The sequence below is a fragment of the Grus americana genome, chromosome 29 (assembly GCF_028858705.1).
Source record: "Grus americana isolate bGruAme1 chromosome 29, bGruAme1.mat, whole genome shotgun sequence".
Taxonomy (NCBI): domain Eukaryota; kingdom Metazoa; phylum Chordata; class Aves; order Gruiformes; family Gruidae; genus Grus; species Grus americana.
This window is the reverse complement of record NC_072880.1, coordinates 1,363,554-1,388,633: the sequence shown is the minus strand read 5'-3', so window position 1 is coordinate 1,388,633 and position 25,080 is coordinate 1,363,554. Positions and strand designations below refer to the sequence as shown.

At 60.0% G+C, this 25,080-nt stretch overlaps 3 protein-coding genes across 9 annotated transcripts; 1 reads left to right on the top strand and 2 right to left on the bottom strand.

The window, feature by feature from the left end:
* Window positions 1-752: 752 nt before the first annotated feature.
* On the bottom strand, window positions 753-3,688 carry CD48 (CD48 molecule). 3 transcript variants are annotated; one of them, XM_054806227.1, is made up of 5 exons: window positions 3,551-3,688; window positions 3,053-3,159; window positions 2,203-2,520; window positions 1,859-2,122; window positions 753-1,572 (listed from the first exon to the last, which is right to left on the bottom strand). In XM_054806227.1, the coding sequence occupies exons 1-5, from the start codon at window positions 3,595-3,597 to the stop codon at window positions 1,487-1,489; spliced, it is 822 nt and encodes a 273-aa protein (XP_054662202.1). In that variant the 5' UTR covers window positions 3,598-3,688; the 3' UTR covers window positions 753-1,486. The 3 variants fall into 3 exon arrangements, with proteins under 3 accessions (XP_054662202.1, XP_054662204.1, XP_054662203.1); XM_054806229.1 differs by having other exon boundaries at window positions 3,053-3,228; window positions 3,551-3,686; XM_054806228.1 differs by lacking the exon at window positions 3,551-3,688 and having other exon boundaries at window positions 3,053-3,380.
* A 1,665-nt stretch (window positions 3,689-5,353) lies between these two features.
* LOC129197799 (natural killer cell receptor 2B4-like) lies at window positions 5,354-10,836 on the bottom strand. Of its 2 annotated transcripts, XM_054806549.1 has the most exons (9): window positions 10,485-10,836; window positions 7,907-8,227; window positions 7,523-7,816; window positions 7,117-7,227; window positions 6,538-6,602; window positions 6,344-6,409; window positions 6,130-6,195; window positions 5,933-5,992; window positions 5,354-5,831 (listed from the first exon to the last, which is right to left on the bottom strand). In XM_054806549.1, the coding sequence occupies exons 1-9, from the start codon at window positions 10,594-10,596 to the stop codon at window positions 5,754-5,756; spliced, it is 1,173 nt and encodes a 390-aa protein (XP_054662524.1). In that variant the 5' UTR covers window positions 10,597-10,836; the 3' UTR covers window positions 5,354-5,753. The 2 variants fall into 2 exon arrangements, with proteins under 2 accessions (XP_054662524.1, XP_054662525.1); XM_054806550.1 differs by lacking the exon at window positions 7,117-7,227.
* A 102-nt stretch (window positions 10,837-10,938) lies between these two features.
* On the top strand, window positions 10,939-20,740 carry LOC129197798 (natural killer cell receptor 2B4-like). Of its 4 annotated transcripts, XR_008574386.1 has the most exons (7): window positions 10,939-11,278; window positions 12,033-12,353; window positions 12,444-12,722; window positions 16,577-16,906; window positions 17,225-17,341; window positions 19,123-19,249; window positions 20,617-20,740. XR_008574386.1 is itself a non-coding variant. In XM_054806548.1 (6 exons), exons 1-6 carry the CDS (start codon window positions 11,221-11,223, stop codon window positions 19,149-19,151), a joined length of 1,134 nt encoding a protein of 377 aa, XP_054662523.1. In that variant the 5' UTR covers window positions 10,939-11,220; the 3' UTR covers window positions 19,152-19,298. The 4 variants fall into 4 exon arrangements, 3 of the variants coding, with proteins under 3 accessions (XP_054662523.1, XP_054662521.1, XP_054662522.1); XM_054806548.1 differs by lacking the exon at window positions 20,617-20,740 and having other exon boundaries at window positions 19,123-19,298; XM_054806546.1 differs by lacking the exons at window positions 19,123-19,249; window positions 20,617-20,740 and adding an exon at window positions 18,670-19,094.
* The last annotated feature ends 4,340 nt before the right edge of the window (window positions 20,741-25,080 follow it).

The window sequence follows — 25,080 nt, the reverse complement described above, 5'->3', positions numbered from 1 at the left end:
CTGCAGAAACACCGTGAGATGAACTGACTGTAACCCCCATTCCCCGTCCCCCTGTGCCGCTGAGCGGGGGGGAAGGCTGAAGCCGGGAGTGAAGTCGAGCCCGGGAAGATGGGAGGGGTGGGGGGAGGTGTTTTAAGAGTTGATTTTATTTTCTCATTCCTCTACTCTGTTTTGCCTAGTAATAAATCAGATGAATTCCCTCTCTAAGTTTGGTCTGTTTTGCTCGTGACAACAATTAGTGAGTGATCTCTCCCTGTCCTTATCTCGACCTACAAGCATTTCGTTATGCCTTTTCTCCCCTGTTTAGTGAATGAGGGGAGTGAGAGAGCAGCTCTGGTGGGCACCTGGCCTCCAGCCAGGGTCAACCCACCACACTCTGGAAAGTGATACCTCTTGGGTTTTATGGAGGGTAGAGCCCAGATTTCCCCTCTCTTGGGCTGGTTTGCTGCAGCTGGCAGGAGCAGCAGCATCCCAGGGCTGCAGTGGCCCTGAGACATGTCCCCATCCCTCCCTGCAGGCTCAGTGACCATCTCCATCACTCACAAGACACATTGTCTCACCCCAATGGACCCGTGTCCCACCACCTGGAGCTGGCTCCTCCCATGGGGGACAACTGTGGAAGGGCTCCTGTGCCCAGCAAGGCTGTTGGGGGGAAACGTGGCTCCCTCCATCATCCTCCCGGTCCTCGAGCACCCGCTGCAGCCAACCCCAGCCCAGATGAGAATGCAGAACAGGCACCTAAAAGTGTGGCAGTTAAGTTTAAAGAAATTTTAATATTTTTATATTAGTACTTGCCCTGCTGAACCCTCCCTTGCAGATAAAGACAAAGGTGTCACCTTAGCCCTACCACCTCGAGTTGCTCTGGTGCTCTGGACCTGGAGATCTGGCAGCACCCAGCTGCACCCATGCTAGTGTCACCGGTTCTGGGCTAAACACCTCGCGCGCTGTCCTGCACAACTCATCGGTGACAGCAGGTGATGACTGAGGACCCCCCCGCGAAGTCCACGGGGAGCCCCGGCAAAGGCTCAGATTGGGTCTCCCTGCAGACCTCAGGGTCAGGGAGAAGAGGACTTCCAAGAGGACTTCCAAGAGGACTTCCAGAAGAGGAATTTCAACTATTAATTTAGCAATTTAGATTGTTGGCGTTCTCAAAACACCCTTGCAACAGACTTCATCCCTGTTTTGCTCAAATTCAGAGAACACGACCTCTGATTAAAGCAAAGCAGAAGAGGTGAGGAGGAAAACTGAGGCACAGAACTACCCTGAAGGCAGCAGCAGAGAAGCCAGAGGCTGGGCTGGAGGAAGTAGGTGGCTGTGGATGAGACCGGGTGGGTGCTGGTGTGACAGACACTGGTTGTGATGGTTCCCTTGAGCAACTGCATCTTTCTGCATCCCGCCGGTTTGGGGGCCTCATCCAGGCGCTGGTCCCATGGCGGGGCGGGGGGGATGGGGTGAGACAAGGAGAAATGTAAACCGCAGAGCATCCTTAAGCCAGAGCGAGGAGGAGGAGGACGTGTCCCAGGACTAGCAGTGTGCTGGTCGTGGTGTAGGATGCAGCAGCGGAGGACTCACCTGGAGGCAGAGGGAGACCCAGGGTTGTGAGGAGGTCTGGGGGCTGCCTGGCCCTGCCAGGAGACCCCCCCCAACCCCCTCCCCAGGTGGGCTTCTGCCTCCCACCAGCCCACAGTGCAGGGGGAAAAGGAACCCATCACCCTGACCTATGGGCCACCTCAAGCCTTGCAGGGACCTGCAGTCCTCAGGGTCATGGCCGCTGGTCCAGCAACCCTTCAAAGCCAAGGCCGCCTTGCACCCATCCCACGCCAGTTTCCCCATCTCGTGCATGCACCGCGGGCGGTACCTGTCCAGGAACAGGGGTGCCTGTAGATCAGCGAGGCGCTGTTGGAGGAGACAGGGTTGCTGACTTTGCAGATGTAGGTTTCCTCCAAGGGGTTGAAGGAGACCTGCTGCTCAGAGGCACCCGCACCCTTCAGCGGGAGCTTTCTGGGGAAGATCCACTCGTAGGTCACCCCTTCAAGCCCCACTGAGCACTCCAGGGTGGCTTTGCACTGCAACGACTCATCCCTGGTCACTTTGGCCTTCACAGTTGGCTTTGGGACCGGATCTGCAAGAGACAGCAGGATGCAACAGCGTCCCTATCCCCCCGCAGGGCACTGGGACAACCCTTCCATCCTCCCAGCTCACCATACACCCTCAGGAGGATGGTTTCAACGTGCTCTTTGCCTCCCTCATCCCCCCGGTACACTTGGTATGAGCTGCTGTCACTTTTCTGCAGGCGGCTGATTTTTAGGGTGCTGTTGAGGATGAGCTCCAGGCGTCCCTTGTAGTTGCTGTTGGGGTACAGGACCGTCGCTCCCTTGTCCCACCTGGCGATCATCACAGAGTCGTTGCGTCGCCATTGTATATGGTTATAGGAGGCCGGGTTTTGCAGGCTGGGACTGAGATATGCCACCCCACCAACGACCCCGACCACCTTCGATGATGGACCTTGTTGTGCTGCGGCTGCCAAGAAAGCAGAGACCGGTGCTGCTTGGTCAACTGGACACAGCCCACCCCTCACAGGGACCCCGCCCGGGGACCTTGATTCCTCCCAGACACTTGGAAAATGCAAATAACCCATTTACTCACTAATCCCTAATGCCTTTGTGCTCTCTTGGCCTTGGAGGCACGTTGCAGGGACAACCAACAAGTGGTGGGATTTCAACCTCCTCACCCTGAGCACGGAACTGCCCAGATCCCCCAGTGAAGTGTTTTTTTCACATTTGCTTTCACTTTTGGAGTCCTCTCCCCCCTCCAGGCTCACCCAGAGCAGCCCCTGTACCCCCACCTTGGTGGTGGTGATACCGGGGGCTCCCGTGGGAAGGGGCCCAGTGGGTCGCACCTCAGGCGCAGCTCCGGGATGGGAAAACCACACAGGGAGAAAGCGGGGACAGGAAGGGTTTACCCATGGGCACATCCCTGAGGTCCCCCACCATCCCCAAAGCCATCTCCCCCCAACCCAGCACCCTCGCCCTGGGGAAACACGCCGCCATACCTTGCATGACGAAGGGGAAGAAGAGGAACATTGCTGTAAGCCCCACCGCCATCTTCTCTCTGCTTCCGCATCCAAACCCGGGGGTGGAAATTGCCCTCGCCAGGCAGCTGCTCACCAAGGACCCCCCTGAGCCTGCAGCCTCCTGCCACCGTCCCCAAACTTGGAGCTGGGGGGCCCTGCAGGAAAGGGGCTAGCAAGATAGTCGCTAGACGACTCAGTCCCTTTCACTTCCGCCTCTCTCAAGAGCAAGGCACGCACGCAGTGGCAGGAAACCCAGAAACGTTTGGAGGGGGTTCGCAATGCCACCCGTGGGCAGCCAGCAAGAACAGGCAGCAGCCCCCACCCTCCCTGGGAACACCATGCGCAGGACCCCATGGGCCCCTGAACCTCCCATCAGAGTCACCCCACCATCCTGATGATAAAGGAAATGCAGTCCCCAGGGGTCACATTTCCCCTTTAGAGCTGCTGTAACCAACCCACAGGGTCCCACTTCCCCACCTGCAAATCCAGGTCTGTGTCCTCGCTGAGGTCTGGCACCTGGACATGCCATCAAACCGCCCCAGCTCAAGCGAGGACCACCGGCACCGGTGTTCGGGATGTCCCCGTGACCCTGGTTCACAAGTGACCAGTGCAAGTGGGAAGGAGATGGGAGTAATGATTCGCGATGCTAAAGCACGTGCTGCAGCCCCAACGCGCTGGCCTCCGCCCAGGGCAGATGCTTAAAATGAAGGATTTTAATTACAGCCTGGATTCCTTCCTGAAAAATGACATTTCAGGGGCCTTTGTTGAGCACCGGCCGAGGGACACATGGGGCAGCAGCCACCGGCGTCTTCCCACGCGCCACCCCAGCCATGAGCGAGGAGCACCGGGGCCGACCCCGGCTGTGAACAAAGGGTGACGGCGGCACCCGCTGAGCCCTGACCCAGTTTAATTTCAGCCCCCATCCATCGGGGAGGAGATTCGATGTCAGCGCAGAGAGATGTTATTACAAACACACCAGCAGCCATGCAATGATGCTGTGGCCGGATCACCGGCACCGATCCGGCAGCACCGTGGTGCTGAGCACCCGCCGGCCTGTCCTCGCACCCAAGTACACCACATTGATAGAAACCGGCAGAGATGGGAAAGAAAACTTCCCTGGCAGAGAGCAAAGTGCTGCCTCAGCGCTTGCAGCAAGCACTGCAAATTATCTCCAATATGCAAAAGCAGGTCATTAGCATAAATTACAGTGCTGTGATGGAGCGTGGCTTCGGCAGGAGCCCGACGTGCTGATGGATGTGGCAGCCCCCAGGCTCCGTGCTGTTGCCTCCAGACATTTCTGCTTGTCAGGAGCATGGGGACCCGGCGTTTCAGGCTGCAAAGGGGCTGAGATGTGGCTCCTGCTTTAGCCCCCACTCCCAGGCAGCAGCCACAGCCTAGCAAGGACTGCCGCCGCATCCCCAGCGCCCGTGCCGAAGTATTTCCATCCCCTCCATCGTGCCTGAACTTTTCCCACTGAATTCAGCTGGCCACAGGCCCCGCTGCCGCCTCTCCATCAATGCCGACCGCCACGTGCAGAGGGGGATGCATTACAGTGCAAGAAGTATTTGACTCATCTGCACGTCATGAAAAGCAGGGGACAGGGCTTAGGATGGCATAAACCAGCCCGGCTCCGGTGGCAGTGCCGGCACACTGTGCCTGTGCCTCCATCCATGCCAGCCCGGCCCCCTAAATTCCCTTGTTGTGGCAGACAGACACCCCCTCCCTCCCCGAGCCAGCCTCCCAGCGCAGCTCCCGGTTAATGATCCCAATTAATGCTCATTTCACAGGGAGCAGCCACAAAGCTATTTTGATCCAGGGACTCGGGTGGGAGCGGCTCTGCAACGCTCCCCATGCCGCCATCAAAGTGCCACATTTCATTTTAATCCCAAAGAGAAGCCCTTGATCTTGCCTTTGGGAAGATCTATTGAAGCCGGAGTCCCTCTTTCTCCACCTCCTTCTCCCACAGCCACTTGTGCTGTCATGGGATAACTTAGGTGGGAAGGGACGTGGTGGTATCTCCAGTCTCAGCTCGCTCGGGGGGCACCCAGGGCTGTGCCCAGCCCAGAGGGTGCAGGGACCATCCTGCCCAAAGCTGATGCCCACGGTCACCTCTCCCTCGTCACCCGTGGCTGAAACTTTGCGAAGTGCATCTCCGCATGAGACCCCATTCGCTTCAGAGGTTCCCAAGCCACAAACAAGGCAACTTCCAATCCCTCCCCGTGCCCAAGGTACACTTCAGGCTATAAATAGCCAATTAAGCTAATTAAAGAAGCACCACAATTGCCTCACACAGTTCAGCTTATATTTACACCTGAAAATAAATTCCCAAGGTGCATCAAAACTGTCAGGACCTAAAAAAACCTCACAGGATCACACACTGGCACTAAACACACGCACATCACATGTATCCTCTTCCCCCACAACCCTGCCTGTCCAATTTCACATCCATCTCCTCCGAAGACAGGCTTCCATCACCCAGTCTCTCCTCCCTGCCTCACAGGAAAGCCTCCAAGGTGCAGCTGGGGTTTGCATCCTTGCAGAAACCCACGTCTGACCGTTTCCACGCTGAGCGAGCCTCCAGCTTTGCTGGGTGGGGTCCTGGTGGGTGCTGGAGGTCTCTGGGTGCTGCAGGAGAAGAGGCCTGTAGGGAAGGGAAGGTCTTGCCGAGGGAATCGGGGCACTAGAAGAGTTGGTGGGCTGCAGGACCCAGGGATGAGGTCTGCGACGGGGGGCACCAGCGTCTAGGACCCCCCGTGGCCTGCAAGGAAATGGGTGAGGTTTAACACATCGCAACCCCAAAACCTGATGAGCTTTGGAGATACTCAAGGCTCATCTCCCCACGAGTCCGGTGCCTGTTACCTCTACGTAGGCAGTGGAAACCAAAGCTGGGTCCAGCCTCTTCCTCTTGAGAGAAGTAGGCTGTAGAGCAGAGCAAGAACCTGCCGTTAGGCAACGCACCACCGGGACGGTGAACCCAGCACCCGGTTGATGAACCAAGGGGACCCCGGTTTCTGTGCAGCTGCAGAGGGGCCAGGGTCACAGCAGGGAAACCTCACCATCGTGGTGGGCTGAACCGTGGAGTAGATGGTGCACCTTTCGGAATCCTGAAGGTAGCTGGGTCCCTGCCAGGGAAGAACGGTCGAGATGTGCAAAGAAAAACAAATTTTGGGCAAAAGGAGTGGTCTTTGTGGCTGCATCCAGCCCAGGGGCTGCACAGCCAAGCCCACGGGGCAGCTCTAGTCCCCCCTGCCAGCACAGGACTGACCCTACCTGCGTTTTGGTGCAGACAACAGCGTAGATGGTGTTTCCGTCCCCCATGGCCTCACTGGTCCCATTCTGGGGGAGAAAGCAACCCCCGGGCTGGTTAAAGGATGCAACCCGGGGTGACAGACATTTCCAAACAGAAGTCCCATCCCTCCAGGCAGCACGGGGAGGGGACACCCAGGGACACCCCCAGCACTCACAGGGTCTCGGCCGGTTTGGGCTTTGCCCACCTCCTCATAGACAGTCAGTGTCTGCTCGTCATGTCCTGGGGGAGTTTGGAGGGTCAGTGTTAGACAGCTGACGTGTTAGAACCCCCAGACTGGGGGGTCAGCCCCCAAGCAAAGCAGAGGGAGAAAGAGATCCCTTAGCAAGCGGGAGTTTTTATTTGGCTGGCACCTGGCAGGGGCTGGGGAGGGATGTTCCAGCTCAGAATAAAATGCATAGCCAAACCCACACAGCCCTCTAGACCCCATGGGACAAGGATTCCAGGTTGGGGCACCAATGCTCGGGCTGCCGGGATGCCTCGTCTAGCTCACCAACCTGGACGGCGCTGCACCAGCAGGGATGGGCAAGGGCTTTGTGCCACGTGCAGTGCCTGGCAGGGGGGTGATGGTGCCCGGTGGCTTATCCCGCACCAGCCCCAGGAGGAGGGAGAAGCCCAGGGCCAGCACGGAGAGCGTTAGGAGCGTGACAGCAGTCAGGAGGAGGGCAGGGGCTGCACAGCCAAAACTCCATGGCTGGCTGTCCCGTGAGCTACTGCACCGACCCCGGGGACAAACCTCCCGGGGGATCCTTTCCTCGCTTCCTCCGCCAGCAGTAGGTGACAAAGAGGGCTACGGGGATGGCCAGTGCCAGCCCCCCTCCGCACCATAAAAGGATGTTGAAAAGCCCTGGGAAGGGAGAAAAGAGGAGACCATCGATGCAGGGCAGAGCCTGGAGCCATTTCCAAACACAGGCTCCATCACAGCCCACAGAGGACAGACCTGGCCAGGAAACTTCAGCCCCAGTTACATCACCCATGCTCCATTATCACATTTCCTTTCCCAGGAGGGGAAGCTGGGCACAATTTGGCGTCAGCATGACATCCTTCCCAGTTTCACTGGCCCAGGCAGGGAGACAAAGGGCCCCGAGAGAGGACTGGGAGCAGTGCAACTTGCACACCCCCCAAATCCTGCTTTTACAGACCTGAGGGCAAACCACCTGAGGCTGCAGAGTGGCAGGCGGCCACGACATCGGTGCTGGCCATGCTCCAGCTCACCGGGTTGCTCACGTTGCAGCAGCAGACGGTGGGGTCGGTGTCCCCACGGACCTGCAGCTGCAGCCGGGGCTGGTGCCCCAGGGCTGCCGGGGGATCCCCGGTGCAGGACCAATTGTAGGAGACGTTGCCGGTGTTGGGCACGGTGCAGTGCAGTGAGAGGTTGCACCAGCTCTGCTCCTGGTGCAGGATGTGTGCCTCCAGGCGCGGCTGGCCGACAGGATCTGCGGGGGCAGAGCTGGTGAGAGGGGACGGGGGGGGACAAGGTGACGGGGGGGACAAGGGGACGGGGGGATGGGGACCCGGCTACTCACCCCACACCGACACCCAGAAGCATTGATGAGTAAGAGAGCCTGATGTGTCCTCAAATTCTGCCCAATAGACCCCACTGTCTGCCGGGCGAACCAGGCTGATGCACAGGGAGACGGTCTCCTCCTGGAAACCAGCTCTCCCAGAAACAGGAACCCTGGAGTATTGGACAGATTTATTCTTCTCAGCCCTCAGGATCCAGTGCTGGTCTCCTCCATCCGATCTCACTCTCCATGTGAGCTTTATCCACCGCTCCGGGGGTTTCTCCGGCTGCAGCTGCAGCGTTCCACCCACAGACACAGGTCGTTCCTGGCACTCCGAGGGTCCTAAAGCGGAGAGGGGTGAGCGAGGGACCACGGCCCTGGGAGACGCTCCGTGGCTGGGGAGGGGTACGGCTGCTGGAGCCCACCCATGCCCCAGACCCGCAGCCCCCAGCACGGCCCCTCCTGCCTCCCTGGGGGGGCAAGCTCAGCTGGGTTCCCCATCACCATCCCCATCTTGGGGTTCCCTTCGCTCTGCACCATCCCAAGCTGGTTGTGTGTCCGTCCACACCCGCTGCTCTGACCACACGTTGCAGATGCTCGGCAATATCCTCTGCCCTGCCCAGAGCAGGGATGGTTGCAGACCCTCTGATCATAAGTTGCTCATTTGTGCTCCAGCTCCTTCCTTGCCCATCCAGCCAGGGGAAGAGCAGGAATTTTCCCCATGGGACCCTTTTTTCTTGAGTTTCTGTGCTTGCCTCCCATTCCGGTGCAGCCCCGGATGTCAGGGGCTCTGGCAGAGGCGAGATAAAAAAACCCCTTAAAATAAACAAACACCCGCAGCTTGCTGGGGCCCAGTGTGCACACAGCCTTGCGGCTTCCTCACGGCCGTGCGTGGTGGGGGCAGCACCGGGGGCTGCGTCAGACATGGGTGGACTGTGCACAGCACAACCCCACGCATTTTGCAGCCCTTGGCAAAGCTTGGCTTGCACGGCCGTCAAGGTGAGCACCAGCCTGCAGGAGCTCAGCTTAGCCCTCCCGTCCTGCAACCCCTGGCAGGGTTTTGCCTCCGTGCAACTGGTTCAAACACCGAGCAATTCTCCAAGGGCACCTGCGGAGTCACCAGCTTCGCTGTTTCCTGGCACAGCCAGGAGACCCCAAAGAGCTCCAGCTTAAACCTTGACTTTGCAAAGCTGCAGGCATGAGGATGCCCGCCTTTACCAGACCCTGGGGTGCAGAGGGGACATCCCTACACTCAGCAGATCTAGGAATACACAAGGCCAGAGCAGACAAAGGCAGAACCAGCATCCCCTGGGGAGATGAAGGAGCAGGGAGCAGGCACCGTTTATCAGTTCCCACCCTGATGGCTCATGCCTGGGACCTGCAGCTCACTACAAGGGGGGGGCCCTTCCCACCACCTGTACTAACCAGCCTGCAGGAAATAGGGACTATCGCTTACTACTGCTTTACAGGCATTTAACGCTGCAGGAAAGATGTGAGGGCACCTTTATGCCCTCATCCTAGGCTCCTGGAGCTACCCCGCAGGGAGGGTGCCAGGGCAGTGGATGTGCAGAGTCAGGGAAGAAATGATGCAAAAATACACCCCACAGCCTGGACGTGTGATCGTAACCTGTTGCTGGGGCCAGGCCAGCGCAGCACACCGCTGTTAACCGCACCAGCACCTGCGAGGAGGTTTTGCAGCTCAGCTCAGCCTATAGTTGCTGGAGGCTTTGTTGCTTCAAGCAAGTAACACCCCAACTTGTGCACCCCTGAGCAGCGAGTGGCCCCCAGCCCTGGAGCCATCAGGGTGGGCAATGGGGCCGGGAGACGCGTCTTAGGGTGGCGACAGGGGGAAGGTGGAGGGGATGCTCGCCTGATCTCCCTGAGAGCAGGGAAGGGTGACACGGTGTGGGATACAGAGATACGGCCGAGAGATGCTCCAGGTACCAAGCTGGCCCCCAAACCCAGGCGTTTCTCTGTTCCCCTCATGTAGAAGTCACTGGTTTTAGGCAAAAGACCCTCGGCCGCCACCAGCTCCGCTGAAATCGTGGGGGAAAGGTGCCGTGTTTGTTCAGTGGAGAGACCTGGCCTTGAAAAGCTGCATTTCTGGGTGTAGGAAAGGTCAGGGCCGGCCACGAGGCGTGGGCACTGCTCCGGCAGGGAAGTGACTTCTTTTGGACAAGCCCTGTGTGTTGCAGGCAGCAACACTGCCCACAAAGGGGAACTGGCACTGCATGAGATCTGTTCCGGCTCTACCTGCTCTGGCCAGGACCAGACACAGAGAACTGAAGAAAAGTCAAAAAACCCCACCCAGCCCCTCTCCATCTCCCCAGGGACCCTGAGCCCAGCTCACTGCCGCGACCCCGCAGCCCTCCCCGGATGCGTTCATGCCAGCGGCACAGCCAGCCTTTCCCCGGCACCCAGCTCCCTGGGCAGGCAGCAGCAAGACCTGCCCATCCGTGCATCCCTCCTGCCCTGCCTGCAACGCTGCCAGCACCAGTGCAGGCAGCAGGGCTCACCCTCCACCAGCTTCCCCTCTGTACCGTGAGGCTGAGCGAGCCCCTGTCCTCCCGGTGAGCCCCGCACCACGTCCCCTCCTCACCTTGGCCGCTGGCTGCAGCCAGCAGCACCAGGCACAGCGGTACCAACAGTGCCGGCGGGCACCGGGGACCCCGATGCCGGTGCATCTCTGGATGGCACCGGAGCGAGCTCATTGCAGCTGGAGAGGTGTGAAACCAGTCGGAGCCGGCGACTGTCCAGCACCAACTTCCTCTCACACCTGCGGTTCCTTCACACTCTCCGTTTCCGTGTGATCTCCTCCATGCTGCAGCTCTCACCCCCACTGTCCCCCCCCAGCCCAACCCTCTGTTGAGGTGGATGCCAGGGTACCCCGGGTCCCCGTGGGGCAGAGTGCGGTGGGGAAGGATGCAATGCCAGCTGCCCCGGAGAGCTCGACTACAGGGCTGGGCCGGCTGCAAACCTCAGATGAAACTAATTTTAATTACCCGGGGGAGGCGCGGGGGGGGGGTGGGGTTTTTCTGTTTTTCCTTTGCAGCTCGCTTTGGAAGGAGAAGCTGCACTGGGCACTGCGCAGCAGCAGTTTGTAATGTGCCAACCACAGACCAGGGACGGTCCCGAGCAGCAGGATTCGACCCTTCGCGGAGCAGTGCCCAGCCCAAAGACACCGTGCCTTGGGGTCAGGGAGCTGGGGAGCGATGCAGCCCGGCCGGGGGGTTCCCAGGAGATGCAGGGGACAGCGGATGCAGAGCCAGGTCTGATCGTCCCTCCACGCCTGCCCTGATCTCCCACCGCAATTCCCACCCTTTCCTGGGACAGCCATGGAGCGTGGAACCTTTCTCCTCCTCGTCTCCACGTGCTTCCTCTGCCGAGCCCAAGGTAAACACGGGAGCTGCAATGAGTTCTGTCAAGTCTCTGCACCAGGCATCTGCCCGGGGTCAGTGCTTGGCTCTGGGTTGGTTTTAATTTTTTTTTTTTTCTCATGCGAACTAGGAAGCAAACAGCTTGTCATGGGATCAGAGCAATGTCTTGAGTTGTTGAGTGAGAAAAAAAAAAAAACAAACCACAAACCGAAGCTGAAAGCAAAAGGTGCTTCTTGAGGGCCAGAAAGTCTCAGCTAATCGCTTAAATTGGGCCATTAAGAAGGAACTAATGTAAAAAATTATAATTTTTTTTAAGGAAAGGCTGCACATCTAGGAGAAAATACTCTGCTCATGAGGATTTGACTTGCTGTAGGAGGCACAGGGGAGGGCGATGAGCAAGATCTTCATCAGGGCTTCCCCTTTCTTTGGAAAATGGGATTCCCGTTGTACTAACCTTAGATAACAAATAGATATTGGGAGAAAACAGCCCCCACTGTGCATAGTGGGGAGTATCTGGTTTTCACCAGCCGAAGGTAAGTGGAGGCGGAAGATGAGAGAGAAGGAGGAACTGAAAATGGCTTCCCAAACTGCGCTCAGCCGCCCCGGGGGGAACCGAGAGGCGGCTGAAGGCACGCGATGCCGGAGGCTTCCAGCCCCAGATTCCCAAGGACGGACAGAGCAGGGCTGTGCCGGGTGTGGGACCGTACCCCTCCCCAGCCATGGAGCATCTCCCAGGGCCGTGGTCCCTCGCTCACCCCTCTCCGCTTTAGGACCCTCGGAGTGCCAGGAACGACCTGTGTCTGTGGGTGGAACGCTGCAGCTGCAGCCGGAGAAACCCCCGGAGCGGTGGATAAAGCTCACATGGAGAGTGAGATCGGATGGAGGAGACCAGCACTGGATCCTGAGGGCTGAGAAGAATAAATCTGTCCAATACTCCAGGGTTCCTGTTTCTGGGAGAGCTGGTTTCCAGGAGGAGACCGTCTCCCTGTGCATCAGCCTGGTTCGCCCGGCAGACAGTGGGGTCTATTGGGCAGAATTTGAGGACACATCAGGTTCTGTTACTCATCAATGCTTCTGGGTGTCGGTGTGGGGTGAGTAGCCGGGTCCCCATCCCCCCGTCCCCTTGTCCCCCCCGTCACCTTGTCCCCCCCCGTCCCCTCTCACCAGCTCTGCCCCCGCAGATCCCGTCGGCCAGCCGCGCCTGGAGGCACACATCCTGCACCAGGAGCAGAGCTGGTGCAACCTCTCACTGCACTGCACCATGCCCAACACCGGCAACGTCTCCTACAATTGGTCCTGCACCGGGGATCCCCCGGCAGCCCTGGGGCACCAGCCCCGGCTGCAGCTGCAGGTCCGTGGGGACACTGACCCCACCGTCTGCTGCTGCAACGTGAGCAACCTGGTGAGCTGGAGCATGGCCAGCACCGATGTCGTGGCCGCCTGCCACTCTGCAGCCTCAGGTTTGTGGGACAAATGTTTTTGGGGAGAGTTTCTACCCCTCCAGCTCCAAAATGAGGTTCAGGACTTAAATCTGTAAGTGGGAGGTGTAGCCCCGGGCTGGGGGTGCAGAGCAGCGCACAGCCGGCGTGCAAGGTGCTACGTGGCTGTGAACCAGTGCTGGCAGCAGTGGGGATGTGGCAGGATCAGTCCCACAAGTGCCGTGAGCCTGTGCTGCGGGCAACCCGGCCTCGGTGTGCCCAGGGGGGGCAGGTGATGTCCGCCCCTCACCCATCCCCACCCTCTCTGTCTCTGCAGCCGGTTCGTGGTTGTACTGCGGAGTGAAGGGGCTGCTCTCCCTGCTGGTGCTGGGCAGCCTGGTCACGGCCGTGGCCGTCACGCATGGCCTCATCTGGTGTCGGGGACCCCCTTCCCGTGGCGCTCCCACCTCTGCGGGTAGGACCCCCAAGGGGGGAGCCTGCAAAGCAGCCGCCAGCCCCCACCCCATCTCATGCACCAGGTCAGGCCTCCAATCACCCCAGCAAACGAGCTGCTTTTAACCGCGGAGAGCTGTTCACCCGCCTGAGCACGGATTAAAGAAAAATCTACTTCTTTTTTTGTTTTTCCCCCAGTATTCTGTATTTTGGGTTCTTGAGCAAGTTCTGGGCTGTTCTGTGGAGGGGACAGATCAAATGGGCTGCAGTGGTTGTCACCCCAAAAGATGAGGGTCCCCTCCAACAGCTTCTCCTCGCCCCAGGGGAGACCCTGGGATGGGGGGGGGGGGTTCTCCCTCGGGTTTTGGGCAAACAGGGACACAGTCCCCTGCCCGGCATCCTGCCAGACCCCTCGTCCTGGGATGGAGCCATCCAAACGGGATCAGGATGCAAGGACCAAGGAGCGTCACCCCAGCCTTTCGTTAACTCTCCTCCCCATCCTTTAACAAAGCAGCTCGGCGTGTCGCCCACTCATCGCCAGAGATTTATTCCCTCTCCCAAATATTTTGGCTCCAGATCTGCTGCGTTTAGGTAAACTGTGGATGAGGAGCCATGTGGAAGGAGCATCGCGTTATCTGGGCGCAGCAGCAGTACGTTGGTTCCTTATCTAGCCTCTACCAACAGATACCATCTCGTTAAATCGCTAGTAGATATTAATGAGCTTGTCCTGAGAGTGGTTTTACTACGATCCAGTGGGTACTCTTGGCTTTGCCTGCAATATCAGGGATGCTCAAGCCCAGCACAGCCCCCCCGAGGCCAGGCGTCCCCGGTGTCCGCACCATCCCCTGCCCGGCAGCTTCACGCGGGGCCGGCGGGTCGCAGGCAGCCGCGGTGCTGCTGGAAGAGAGCAAGAAGTGCCGAGGCGGGCAGCCCCTAATCCGATCGCCCCGCCGTCTGCTTCTGCCCTCCGATCCGCGCCGCTAATCACCTTACGGTAAGCTCATTGCCTCTGCGGCGGCCCTGAGCCATTCCCCGGCCCCGCTGCCGGGTTGGACACGGGCAGGGAAACCCTGGCTGGGATCTGGGTTATGCATGGGATGAGTTGGGGTGCAGGGGTCCCCACTGCAAAACAGCCACCCCCAGGCAGGGGCCGTTGGCTGGTTCTGCCAAGGGACTGGGCAAATGGGTGGGAAAGGGGCAGGTTCCCAGCAAAAGTCTTGGAAAAAGGCCGCGGCACGGGGAGCAGAGAGGGATGGGATCAGCTCAGCCTCTCCTGCAAGTCTGAAACCCGCAGGCACGCACACCCAAGGATGCACAAACCAATAGATCCCTGTTCCATCGCCCGGCAGCGACCAGGGTGCAACGGGTTCAACACCGCCGGCGGGGGAAATTGAGGCACAGCCTGACCCTGCAAACCCAGACGGAGCCAGCTGGAGGAGCTCCGGCAGCTTTCCCTCCCCACGCCGTGCCCCGGCGGTGACGTAGGACACACGGGCTCCCACGGCCCCTTCTTCCCCCTCGCAGGCAGAGGAGCAAAAAGAAAAAGAAAAAAAAAAAACCTAATTAAGGCTACAAAGAGAAAAGCAGCGTTTTGCAAGGTTGAAAACCTCCGCTCCAGAGCAGGGGCTGAGCCGATTAATTAGAGCTTTTGTCTGCGGCTCCGTTCAACATGTAGGGAACAATTTACATCAAGGGGACCTTCCCCGGGCTGCAGGAGCTTTGCCCAGGGAGTGCGAGAGGGGGGGAAAAAAAAAGGGAAGGGAATGAAAGGGAAACATTTACCACGTTTCAGGGACCACGTTGAGGAGGAAGGGAAGATGCTGCATACTTGAAGCACCGCATTGCAGAGGGTGTTTTTATTCAGCGCATCATCCGCGGTTTCTCATTCCCCTTCCAGCTAAATTTGGCCCATGAGATGCGCAGGCGAGGAGGGCGGCGGAGGGCCGGGGCGGGGGGGGGGGACAGATTCTGCGCGGGCAGAGCTGCTGGCGCGTTGGTGCGACGGCTCAGGGACGCGTGGCTGCTTTCCTGGTTCCGGCATCCCTCCGGTGTTCTGGAACGCGGCCGGAGCTGCGCGGGGCAGGTGATGCTGCAGGATGGGAGCGGGAAGCGGGCGACCATCCCGCACAAGGCTTTCACACAGGTGCCGCCGTCGGGGTCCCCATGGGGACCCCCAGAGCCCCCCCTTTTTCAGACAGGCAGCTTTTTTAAATGCTTTTCTGTTTTAATGGGCCTGCAGCCCATCCCTCCAGCATCTCACCTGCGCTTTGCTTCCGGAGGGAGGAAAAAACCACATTTTTTTAACCAAAATATTCTCCGAGGCTGGAGCGCGGCTCTGCCCGAGAGGTGGCAGCATGCGACCGCGGTCGGTGGCAGCCGGGCTGGGCTTGTCCCTGGGGGGGCCTAGACCTGGCTCTGGGCTGGGGTCCCTGACCCCCCCCCACCTCAGCACCCATCCCAAAGGAGCTGAGCCCTGGCTCCGTGCGCTGATCCCAAATCACTCGGAGAAGCGATAACTGGGTGGAAACCTTCATTTTTGAGCAGGACAGGGATGGAGGATGGGTCGTGCAGGGATTTCCTCCAAGGGAAAGCAGGTTTCCACCCAGAGCATCTTATATCTACAGTGACTGAGCCTCCCCTGGCCAAAATTCACCTGTCCTGGGGGGCAGTGCCTGCAGCTGTGTCCCTGTTCCCAGCTGGCTGCCATGGGAAAAGGGCCGGGATGCGCAGGGGAAGGACCCCAGCGCCAGCTCTGCCCACGTCCCCTGGCCCGTCGCATCCCCGCAAGCAGGATCTTAAACCCCTGCCCCCCCCCCCGCCGCCGGTCCCAACGCCTCCGCCGGGTTATTCATCATCCGCACAAGACACTGGTGAAGTGGGAGCTGCCTCTTCCCCTCCTGCCCATCCCGGGACAGAGTCAGGCCCCGGCACATCCTGGCAAATACCAACTGCCATTGCTTCCTCCACGAAGCCCGTCCCACTCACCAAGTCACCGCTTCCCTCACCCCACAAGCACCAGTGTCCTTCCCAGCGGGGAGCCTTGTGCAATCCCTCTCTGACAGCCCCACCAGCCCCCGGGGATATTTCCTGCCCCTGTGGGGACTCAGCCCCACGGGTCAGAAGCCACAGCATCCGCTCAGCCCCCTGGCCAGACCCCACGCAAGGAGGGGACATGGCCGGAGCCGGGGCCACGCTTCTCTGCCTTGTGCTGCTAGTGGCGGCCGAGGGTAAGGATGCTCCTGGGGCTGGGGCGGGCAGTTTGCCACGGGCAGGGCTGGGATGCCAGGGCAGGTGGGCTGGAGTATCCTGGCTGCACCAGCATCCATCCCTAGGGATGCTTTGGGGTGCTTGTTTTTGGGCGGGGGGGGGGGCAGAGATGGAGACCACCATCACCCTTATGATCGCAGCCCCACAACCTTCTCGTGGCACCCGGTGCCTTGCAGGTCTGAGTCTCTGCTGCGGCACCAAGCTGCTGAAGGGGCTGGTGGGACAGTCCCTGTCCTTCCCGGCCCTGCACCTCATGTCTGCGGACGTCGCGCGGGTCACCTGGAGATCCCGGGGGACCCACATCGCCGAGGCGAAGCCCAGGGAGAAGATATTCACCGTCGACTACCTGCCGGACTTCCGTGGCCGGCTGCTCATCCACCCCACCAACCTCTCGCTGGAGATCAGACGGCTGAACCTGGCAGACAGCGGGAGGTACAAGGTGGTCGTGGACACCTTGTCTGACCCCACCAACCCAAAGACCTTTCACTATTTTTTGCTGGTTCACGGTGAGTCCAAGGATGGAGGGAGAAGGGTCGCAAGGACCAGGCTTGGGTTCGGTCCACCCCACGCATGTCCCCATGGGAGTGGGCTGCCACTGCTCCCCTGGCCTGAGCCCACCCATCCCACGGCATCCCCCCCCTTGATCACACGGAGGAGCCCAGGATGGGCATGTGGTCGGTGAAGAAATTCCCCTTCCTCTTTTGGTGCCTCCGCAACCCGCTGCACCCACTGCACCCAGCCCCGGTGGCACCCAGATCCCCCCCCAAAGTGGGAGCTGGTCCCCAAAGCAGCCCCGCAGCTCACGCCGTGCCCCGTACCCGCAGATGGCTCTTCTGAGATGGCAACCGGGACCGATGATGCGGGAGGACGCAGCGGGAGCACCGCGGGACCCTGGGGAGTGACCGAGTCCCGTGCTGGGGACGCCGCGACGCCGGGCGCAGGTGGGGGGCAGCCCCCGGGCAGTGCGGGGGGGCCAGGGGTGTGCGGGGTGCAGGACAACTACTGCGTGAGGAAGGGATATATCATGGCTGCCGTCTTCGGGCCACTGCTGATGCTGGTGGCCACCGTCCACGTCATGACCAGGGACAAAGCCACCAAGCCAGAGGATGAGGTCCCAGCGGGGCCAAGAGTGGGGTCTGAGCCCCCCGGCATCACCACTCCGCAGGAACCATTCCCGTGGTGGCGATGAGCCGGTATTCGGGGCTCTGGCAACCGTGGCTCCCCTGCCTCAGTTTCCCCAGCCGGGGAAAGGCAAGATTGCTCTCACAAAAGCCCCTCGTGATGCCACGAGAAACCCAATTTCCTCATCTGTTGCACAAGCTGCTGTTGTGGCAACGCCTCTTCCTCCCAGAGGCCACCGCAGCCCATGGGGGGACCGGCAGCACCCCCCACCGGCACCCAGCAGCACCAAAACACATCCCTGCACCAAGTGCGCCGCGGCATCGGGTCTCAGCACACACCCGGTCCAGGGACACCTCCGTTACCTGGACATCATCGGTTTCATATTTACGGCCCCGAATCTGGTGTGAGATAATAATTCAGCATCTCGTAAAACCTTCTATAGTTTATAATAAGTGAATTATTTACTGGTGACCCTGACTAAATGCTGCGCGGCATAAATTATTGAGTGGCAGATCTGTCAAAAAGTTCTCATAAATAAGTTATCTGGTGCCGTCTTAATGTTCCCAGTAAATTACTCATTCAATCTCCCGTCTAAATGCTCTCCTGGGGAAATTACTCGCGCCTGCTGATTTATGAATTAGGCCTGGGCAAATAAGGATGATTAGGAAGGAGAACCCCGCCAGGACACCCGAGGGTTTCGCTTCGCCGTGACGTTTCATCCCGAGTGCATCCCTGGTGCTGCGCTGTCTCACGGCCGCTGCGTACCACGTGGGACGATTCCTGCTCTGCCCTATGCACTGGTCCCAGAGGGACTGTCCCCACCTTTGGGTGCTCAGCACCCTCTTTCCAGCCACAGGCACCAGCCAGGCAGCGATCCCGGGGTCCTGCAGTGATTCCAGGGTCGGGCAGCAATCCCAGGGTCCCACAGCAATCCCGGGGTCGGGCAGTGAACCTGCGCTCGGGCAGTGATCCCGGGGTTCCGTGGTGATCCCGGGGTCCCACAGCAATCCTGGGGTCCCACAGCGATCCTGGGGTCCCACAGCAATCCCAAGGTGCCACAGCGATCCCGGGGTCAGGCAGCTTCCCGCAGCAATGCCTGGGGAAGCAGCGCCTGCTCCCAGCCCCACTCCGCTATTCCCCATTGCAGGACGGAGTCAGAGGGGTTCCCCCAAATCTGTGAGCGCTCCCCCCCAGCACCCCGGACACCCCAAGCATCTCGGCAGCAGCCCTGAGCTCGTTACCTGTGCTTTATTGCCTGCAGGCTACGGCACGCTGCGCCGGCCATATGTTTTATTGCCATTATAATCATCGCCCAGCGAGCGCGTGTCTCCGTCTCCCCCACCAAGCCTAAATCCTCCCCGCCAGCAGCCCGGGGTCGCTCTCGATGTCTCAAACACGCCGAGAACCGTATTTCTACCAGGTCCTGGGTGTAATTAAAGCATCGCCCAAGGAGGGTTACGGCCGCGACCCCAACACAGAGTCAAAGCACGAAGTCACGAGCCCCGGGAGGGGACTTCTCCGGCTGTGCCATCCCTCTCCCCGCCACCGGCACGCGGGAATTGCAGCCGCTTTCAATGAATCTCTTTGCCTCTTATTGCAGGAGCGGAGCTGATTAAAATAATACTTTAAGCACGGCTCGACCTCGTGGGGTGATGGGATGGGGAAGCGTCTTCCCGGTGACGAGGCACAGCCTGCGATGGAGGCAATTAAATCACTCGTGGAGGATGGTGAATTTTGGGGTGGGGAAGGCAGGAGAGTGGAAAATTCACGTGTGAGAACCGGGGGGTTAATGCGAGACCGGGATGGTGCAGGGTTATCCATGGTGGGAGATGGGGCTGGGATGGGAATGGGATGGGGCTGGGGATGGGATGGGGATGGGATGGGCATGGGATGGGATGGGATGGGGATGGGGATGGGGATGGGGATGGGATGGGATGGGGATGGGATGGGATGGGGATGGGATGGGGATGGGATGGGGATGGGATGGGGATGGGGATGGGGATGGGATGGGATGGGATGGGGATGGGGATGGGGATGGGAGGGGATGGGATGGGATGGGGTGGGGATGGGGATGGGATGGGATGGGATGGGATGGGGAGGGGATGGGATGGGGATGGGAGGGGATGGGATGGGGATGGGGATGGGGATGGGAGGGGATGGGATGGGATGGGGTGGGGATGGGGATGGGGATGGGGATGGGATGGGATGGGATGGGGATGGGATGGGATGGGGATGGGATGGGATGGGGATGGGATGGGGATGGGATGGGGATGGGAGGGGATGGGGATGGGATGGGGATGGGATGGGATGGGATGGGATGGGGATGGGATGGGGATGGGATGGGGATGGGATGGGGATGGGAGGGGATGGGGATGGGATGGGGATGGGATGGGATGGGATGGGATGGCATGGGATGGGGATGGGATGGGGATGGGATGGGGATGGGATGGGATGGGGATGGGATGGGGATGGGATGGGATGGGGAGGGGATGGGGATGGGATGGGGATGGGATGGGGATGGGAGGGGATGGGGATGGGGATGGGATGGGGATGGGGACGGGATGGGGTGGGGTGGGGATGGGGATGGGATGGGGATGGGATGGGGATGGGAGGGGATGGGGATGGGATGGGGATGGGATGGGATGGGATGGGATGGGATGGCATGGCATGGGATGGGGAGGGGAGGGGGTGGGATGGGGATGGGATGGGATGGGGATGGGATGGGGATGGGATGGGGATGGGAGGGGATGGGGATGGGATGGGGATGGGATGGGATGGCATGGGATGGCATGGGATGGGGAGGGGAGGGGATGGGATGGGGATGGGATGGGATGGGGATGGGATGGGGATGGGATGGGATGGGGAGGAATCTCCCTGGGAATGCTCCTGCATCCACTTCAGCACAACGGCCACCCCCGCCACTCCACTGGGTCCCTACGGGAGCCCCGCTCACCCATCACCCACACGCCAGGCCTGCGCCAGTGTTTGCTTTAATAATTGAATGCTGGTTTGGGGGACAATTATTTATTTAAAGGAAACAGCATGTTAACAAGAACACAATCTAATCCCCGGTGACAGATGTCTGCTTTATTAGCACCTCTGTCCGAGAGCTGAGCCCGGGAGGCAAACAAACAAACACGACAAATAAAACCCTCGTTAGAAGATGTAAGCACACGCCAGAAATTAGTGTGAGGAGAAAAAAATAAATATTAAAAGGCTGCGGCACCCCTGCAATGGCTGTTCGCTCCGGCACTGGGTAGGGTGGAGGGAGGTGATGCTCAGAGTCTGGGCTGGACCGACGCCGGGGTGATGCTGGAGGCGGCTTTTCGGCTAAATCCCCACCTAGACGACACCTGGCTGTCCCCAGGGCCCGGCACCGAGGGGTGCGACCAGAGCTGCTGGGTGAGGTTGTGTCCCCTTTTCACCCTGTGACACCCAAATCTGTTTTCCTTGCCTGAGCCTGGCACCAGGGAGCAGCAGGATTTGGTGAGATGGGGAAACTGAGGCAGCGAGGGGCAAAGGGAACGGTCCGCAGCACCCAGGGCAGATTTTCGTGGAGGAAAACCTGATCGCGGTGATGGGGAGCAGCCGGGGAAGGACAGGCAGCGCAGGCAGCACGGGCAGCACAGGCAGTGGGTTATGGGGACAGGATTAGTGCCGGCAAAACAGGCTCAGTCCTCAGCCGCCGTCTGGGGCCAGGGGGGAAGGAGAGCGGATTTTTCCCCAGCGCAGGATTAGCCCAAGGCGCTGTCGGGGGGTGGCTGGCCGAGCGGTTTGGGGTGCTGGGGATGGGGTCACCATTGCCCGCTGCCTGCAGCCGCATCCCGGGCGCTGCCTGTCCTGCCCCGCTGCCTCCGCCCCGACTCGGCTGAGAACGGCAGCGATCGAGGCGGTGATGGATGCCACGGCACGCCGGCCCCGCGGGGATTCTCTGGCACGTCCCCATCTGTTTGGTGTCCGTTTAGCAAATGCCTCTGTGAGGACCAGCTGCGAGCTGGCACCCAGCACCCGGCTGGCACCCAGCACCCGCTGGCACCCAGCATCCACCCCGAAACCGGCTGGGGAAGCCAGAGCGTCTGGCCCCCCGAGAGCTGCTCCCGGGCTGGACTCCTGCCTCCACCATCTCTCCCTGGGACTCATCCGTGCTCCAAAAAATAAAGGAATTAAAGAATAACGGCATCAGCGAGTTGCGGAGGGTTTGACACCCGGCTTCCTACAACGCCCCGTGGGGATGCTCTGATGTCTACTATAGGGCTGAGCCTCCCGAGCGCGGTCCTCAGCCCCCTCCTCGCCCCAGCTCCTTTATCCCTGTGACTTTGACCCACTTGTGAAATTTGTTTTCAATCAGCCAAGGAGTTGAGGAGTTATTGGCAGGGGGAAGGAGGCAGGAGAGAAGCTGCCTTTCCTTAGGAAATCAAGTTTCCTGCAGCTCTTTGCAAATCACCATCCGGCGAACAGGCAGAAGCTGGGCAAGCGGCGCCCGCCACAGCCCCTCCTGGAAGGCAGTTAATTACCACGGAATAGAGGTCACGCCAGCAGGAGCGTACGAACGCAGGCAAAGAGGCTTCCTCATAATTGCTTTTTAAAAAAAAATAAATTAATAATAATAATAATAATAATAATAATAATAATAATAATAAAGAGACCTAACGTGGGTCTGAAGGGCTGGGGTGTAGACTTCTCCGGCGTAGCAGTTATTTAAGCAGGGAATTCACCTGCTTTTCCCCACCGAGGTGCTTTTCATAAGCCAAAAAAATATCTCAAATTATTTTTCTGCTCCCCATTGTTGCACCCCGGCGAGTGGGAAGCGAAATCCCTTCCTCTCCATCCCGCCTCGGCCGCAGCAGGACCATCGGGCATTGCAACTCCCCGGGGACGTCCAGTCCTGACCCGGCGCGGACCGGGGCCGGCTAACGAGCGGCTTCGTTAGCCATTCCGCTCCAGCGCGTCGCTCGTAATGAGGAAAGGCGAAGCGACTGCCTCCAAATGGGTTCTGGAAGCTGCTCGGAGACATTAGGCTCTGTATAAATATCATTATGATTGTTATTATTATTGGCGCAGATGGGCTTTCATGGCCCACCGCGCACCGCGGGAGATCCTGTTCTGCCTCCGGCGCTCGGCGAGTGGGAGAAAACAAATTGCCGATGCCAGTCCCGGCTCCGCGCGGTGCTGGGGGGGTGCTGTGTACCCCCACCCACCCCGGTCCGGCTGCACCCGCCCCAGCCTGGGTACCGTGGGGGGGTGACGCGGGAGGAGGGATCTCTTGCCTCGCAACGCGGGCACCGCCACGCCACGAAGGATGTCCCCAGGGCCGCGACGGCCGGGGCTCGCCGCGAGGATGGGTTTGCTCAACCCGCCCCGACACCAGGGTTGATGGGCCTAACGCCGAGCTGGCCAGGCTGTGCTGCCCCATGGGGACTTTGCCAAGGTTTTGGGGGCTTGGGGGGTCTCGCGCTGCCTCCCCCTCACCCCTCCTGCTCCCAGGGGAGCGCAGTCCCCGGCCCCAGCCGCCCCCGCTCCGGAGGCTTTCTCCTCCCGTCAGCAAATTCCCGGCCGCCGCCGCCGCTCCTCCCTGACCTCTCTCCCCTTCCTCCGTGCTCCACAAACTCCTTCATATTTCTCTCCACTCCGCGGCCATCTCCTCTCCTACTCAAATTCCTCCGGGCGGCTGGGGGGGGGGGGGCAGCTCCATGGGGCCCCTCGTCCCCCAGGAGACCCTCCAGCGCCGAGGGAAGAGTTTGGCCGGATTTGCGGAGTAAGAGGAGTCCACGGGCACGGGGATGCCCAGGGACGGCCCCATCGGCACCTCCTGTCCCCCCCCGTGCCGATCCGGACACAACCTGCATCGCCCACGAGCCACCTCCTGAGGAGAGCCAGTTATTACTTTTAATAAAACATTCTTTATTTTCATCTCTTTTTATTGCAATCATCCATCTCGGCTGCTTCGGAGCCCGGCGTGGCTGCCACGAAGGCTCCCGGTGTCCCCGGGGGGGGGGGGCTGTGCCGGGAGGGGTTTGGGGGTCCCTGGCTCCATCCAAGGGGGGGTCCTGGGTGTCGCTGGGTCAAACCGCCCGGGAGCAGCGGGTGCCCAGAGAAAAGCTCCAGCTGAAGGAAGGCCCCGAGGAAGAGGATGGAGCCTGCAGCCCTCCAAGCAAGGAGCCGAGGGGGAGCCCGGTGCCCCACGCCGGCCGGGAGCCATCTCCTGTGTGGCACAAGGGACGCCGGGGACGTGCTGACCCACAGCCGCAGCCACCAGGACAAGGTGGGGGACCCCAGCCTGCCCCACTGCCAGGGGGAAAAAAAAAAAAAAAAAAAAGCAAAATCCCTGCTAGAGCCAAAAAATTGGCCTTTCTGCTGTCGCATGTGGCGGTTCAGCTCCTGCCCTGAATCACCCCGGGCCAGCGCTGCTCTCCTACCCCCTTGGCAAAGCCGGCAGCTGCCGGCGGAGAGCGGGAGATGCTGCCTGCTGACTCAGGCAGGCAGCTCGGCGCTGGTTCCCATTTGCAATGTTTTCTCTAAAACCCTCAGGGCTAGAAATTCTATTTAAGAAAAAAAAAAAAGAAGAAGAAACCCAACAACAACCACTAAAAAAAAAAAACCAAACAAAAAAAAAAACCCCCACACCATGAAAGCTGAAGCTTCTGCCTCCACCGAGGGCTTAGCTCGCTCCGCTCGACTTGGAAAGCTTCCCTTCCCGGGAGCCCGCGGGCAAGAGGATTTTTTGGAGGCGCCGATATCCAGGGCCTTTAGCCGCAGCTTAGAAAGTTTTCGGAAGAGAAGCAGCGAGAGGAGGAAGGGCTGGAAGCGTGTGAGGGAGGGGAGGAGAGCGAGGGGCTCACCCGTGCGTCCTGCCCTGCGGGGTGCTGCGGGGTCCTGGGTGGGTGCACACACCCGCGCTGTGCACGTGCCTGAGTGTGTACGCGCACACACACACCCCCCCCCCAACACACGTGCACAGATGCGCGCACACACAGACACACACAGAAGCCCAACTCTACCCCATCGCGCTCATATATGTGGACACGCACCCAGCCCGACATGCGTGCACACCAGCAGGCGAACCCATGCACACGCACGGACATGCCAACAGGCACACGCAAAACCGCAACACACACACAAACACAGACACCGGGCCTGGCACGCGTGCGCACATGCGCACGTGTGCAAGCACCCCGGCGTGCAAAACAACATGTGGATACGCACCCCAACATGCATGTACGCACCCCAACACACATGTATGCACCCCGACGTGCACACTCATGCAAAAACATACCCCAACATGCACACACGCGCAAGCACGCAGCCCAACACACACGTATTCATCCCAACACACATGTACACACCCCAGCCGACACACACACACACCGCCCAACATGCACATGCATGCTCAAAACCACCCGACACATGCGTGAACATACACACTCGCACCCCAACACGCAGCCCCCCCCAGCTGCAGCACACCAACACCCCCCAGCATGCACCCCCAGAACCCCACACCGCCCCCCCCCGTGCACACACACCCTCCCGTGCACACAGAGTCGTCCCTCCCCCCTCCGTG

Excerpts from the sequence above, each read along its gene's own strand:
- LOC129197799 (XM_054806549.1), bottom strand. The coding sequence starts at position 10,596 with ATGAGCTCGCTCCGGTGCCATCCAGAGATGCACCGGCATCGGGGTCCC. Across the intron at positions 6,410-6,537 it reads CCCAAACCGGCCGAGACCCT|AATGGGACCAGTGAGGCCAT; the intron begins GTGAGTGCTGGG and ends TTTCTCCCCCAG. Across the intron at positions 5,993-6,129 it reads CGGTTCAGCCCACCACGATG|CCTACTTCTCTCAAGAGGAA; the intron begins GTGAGGTTTCCC and ends TCTGCTCTACAG.
- CD48 (XM_054806229.1), bottom strand. The coding sequence starts at position 3,597 with ATGTCCAGGTGCCAGACCTCAGCGAGGACACAGACCTGGATTTGCAG. Across the intron at positions 2,123-2,202 it reads CATCCTCCTGAGGGTGTATG|ATCCGGTCCCAAAGCCAACT; the intron begins GTGAGCTGGGAG and ends TGTCTCTTGCAG. Across the intron at positions 1,573-1,858 it reads GCACCCCTGTTCCTGGACAG|GTGAGTCCTCCGCTGCTGCA; the intron begins GTACCGCCCGCG and ends CTCTGCCTCCAG.
- LOC129197798 (XM_054806546.1), top strand. The coding sequence starts at position 11,221 with ATGGAGCGTGGAACCTTTCTCCTCCTCGTCTCCACGTGCTTCCTCTGC. Across the intron at positions 12,354-12,443 it reads CTTCTGGGTGTCGGTGTGGG|ATCCCGTCGGCCAGCCGCGC; the intron begins GTGAGTAGCCGG and ends CTGCCCCCGCAG. Across the intron at positions 16,907-17,224 it reads CTATTTTTTGCTGGTTCACG|ATGGCTCTTCTGAGATGGCA; the intron begins GTGAGTCCAAGG and ends CCGTACCCGCAG.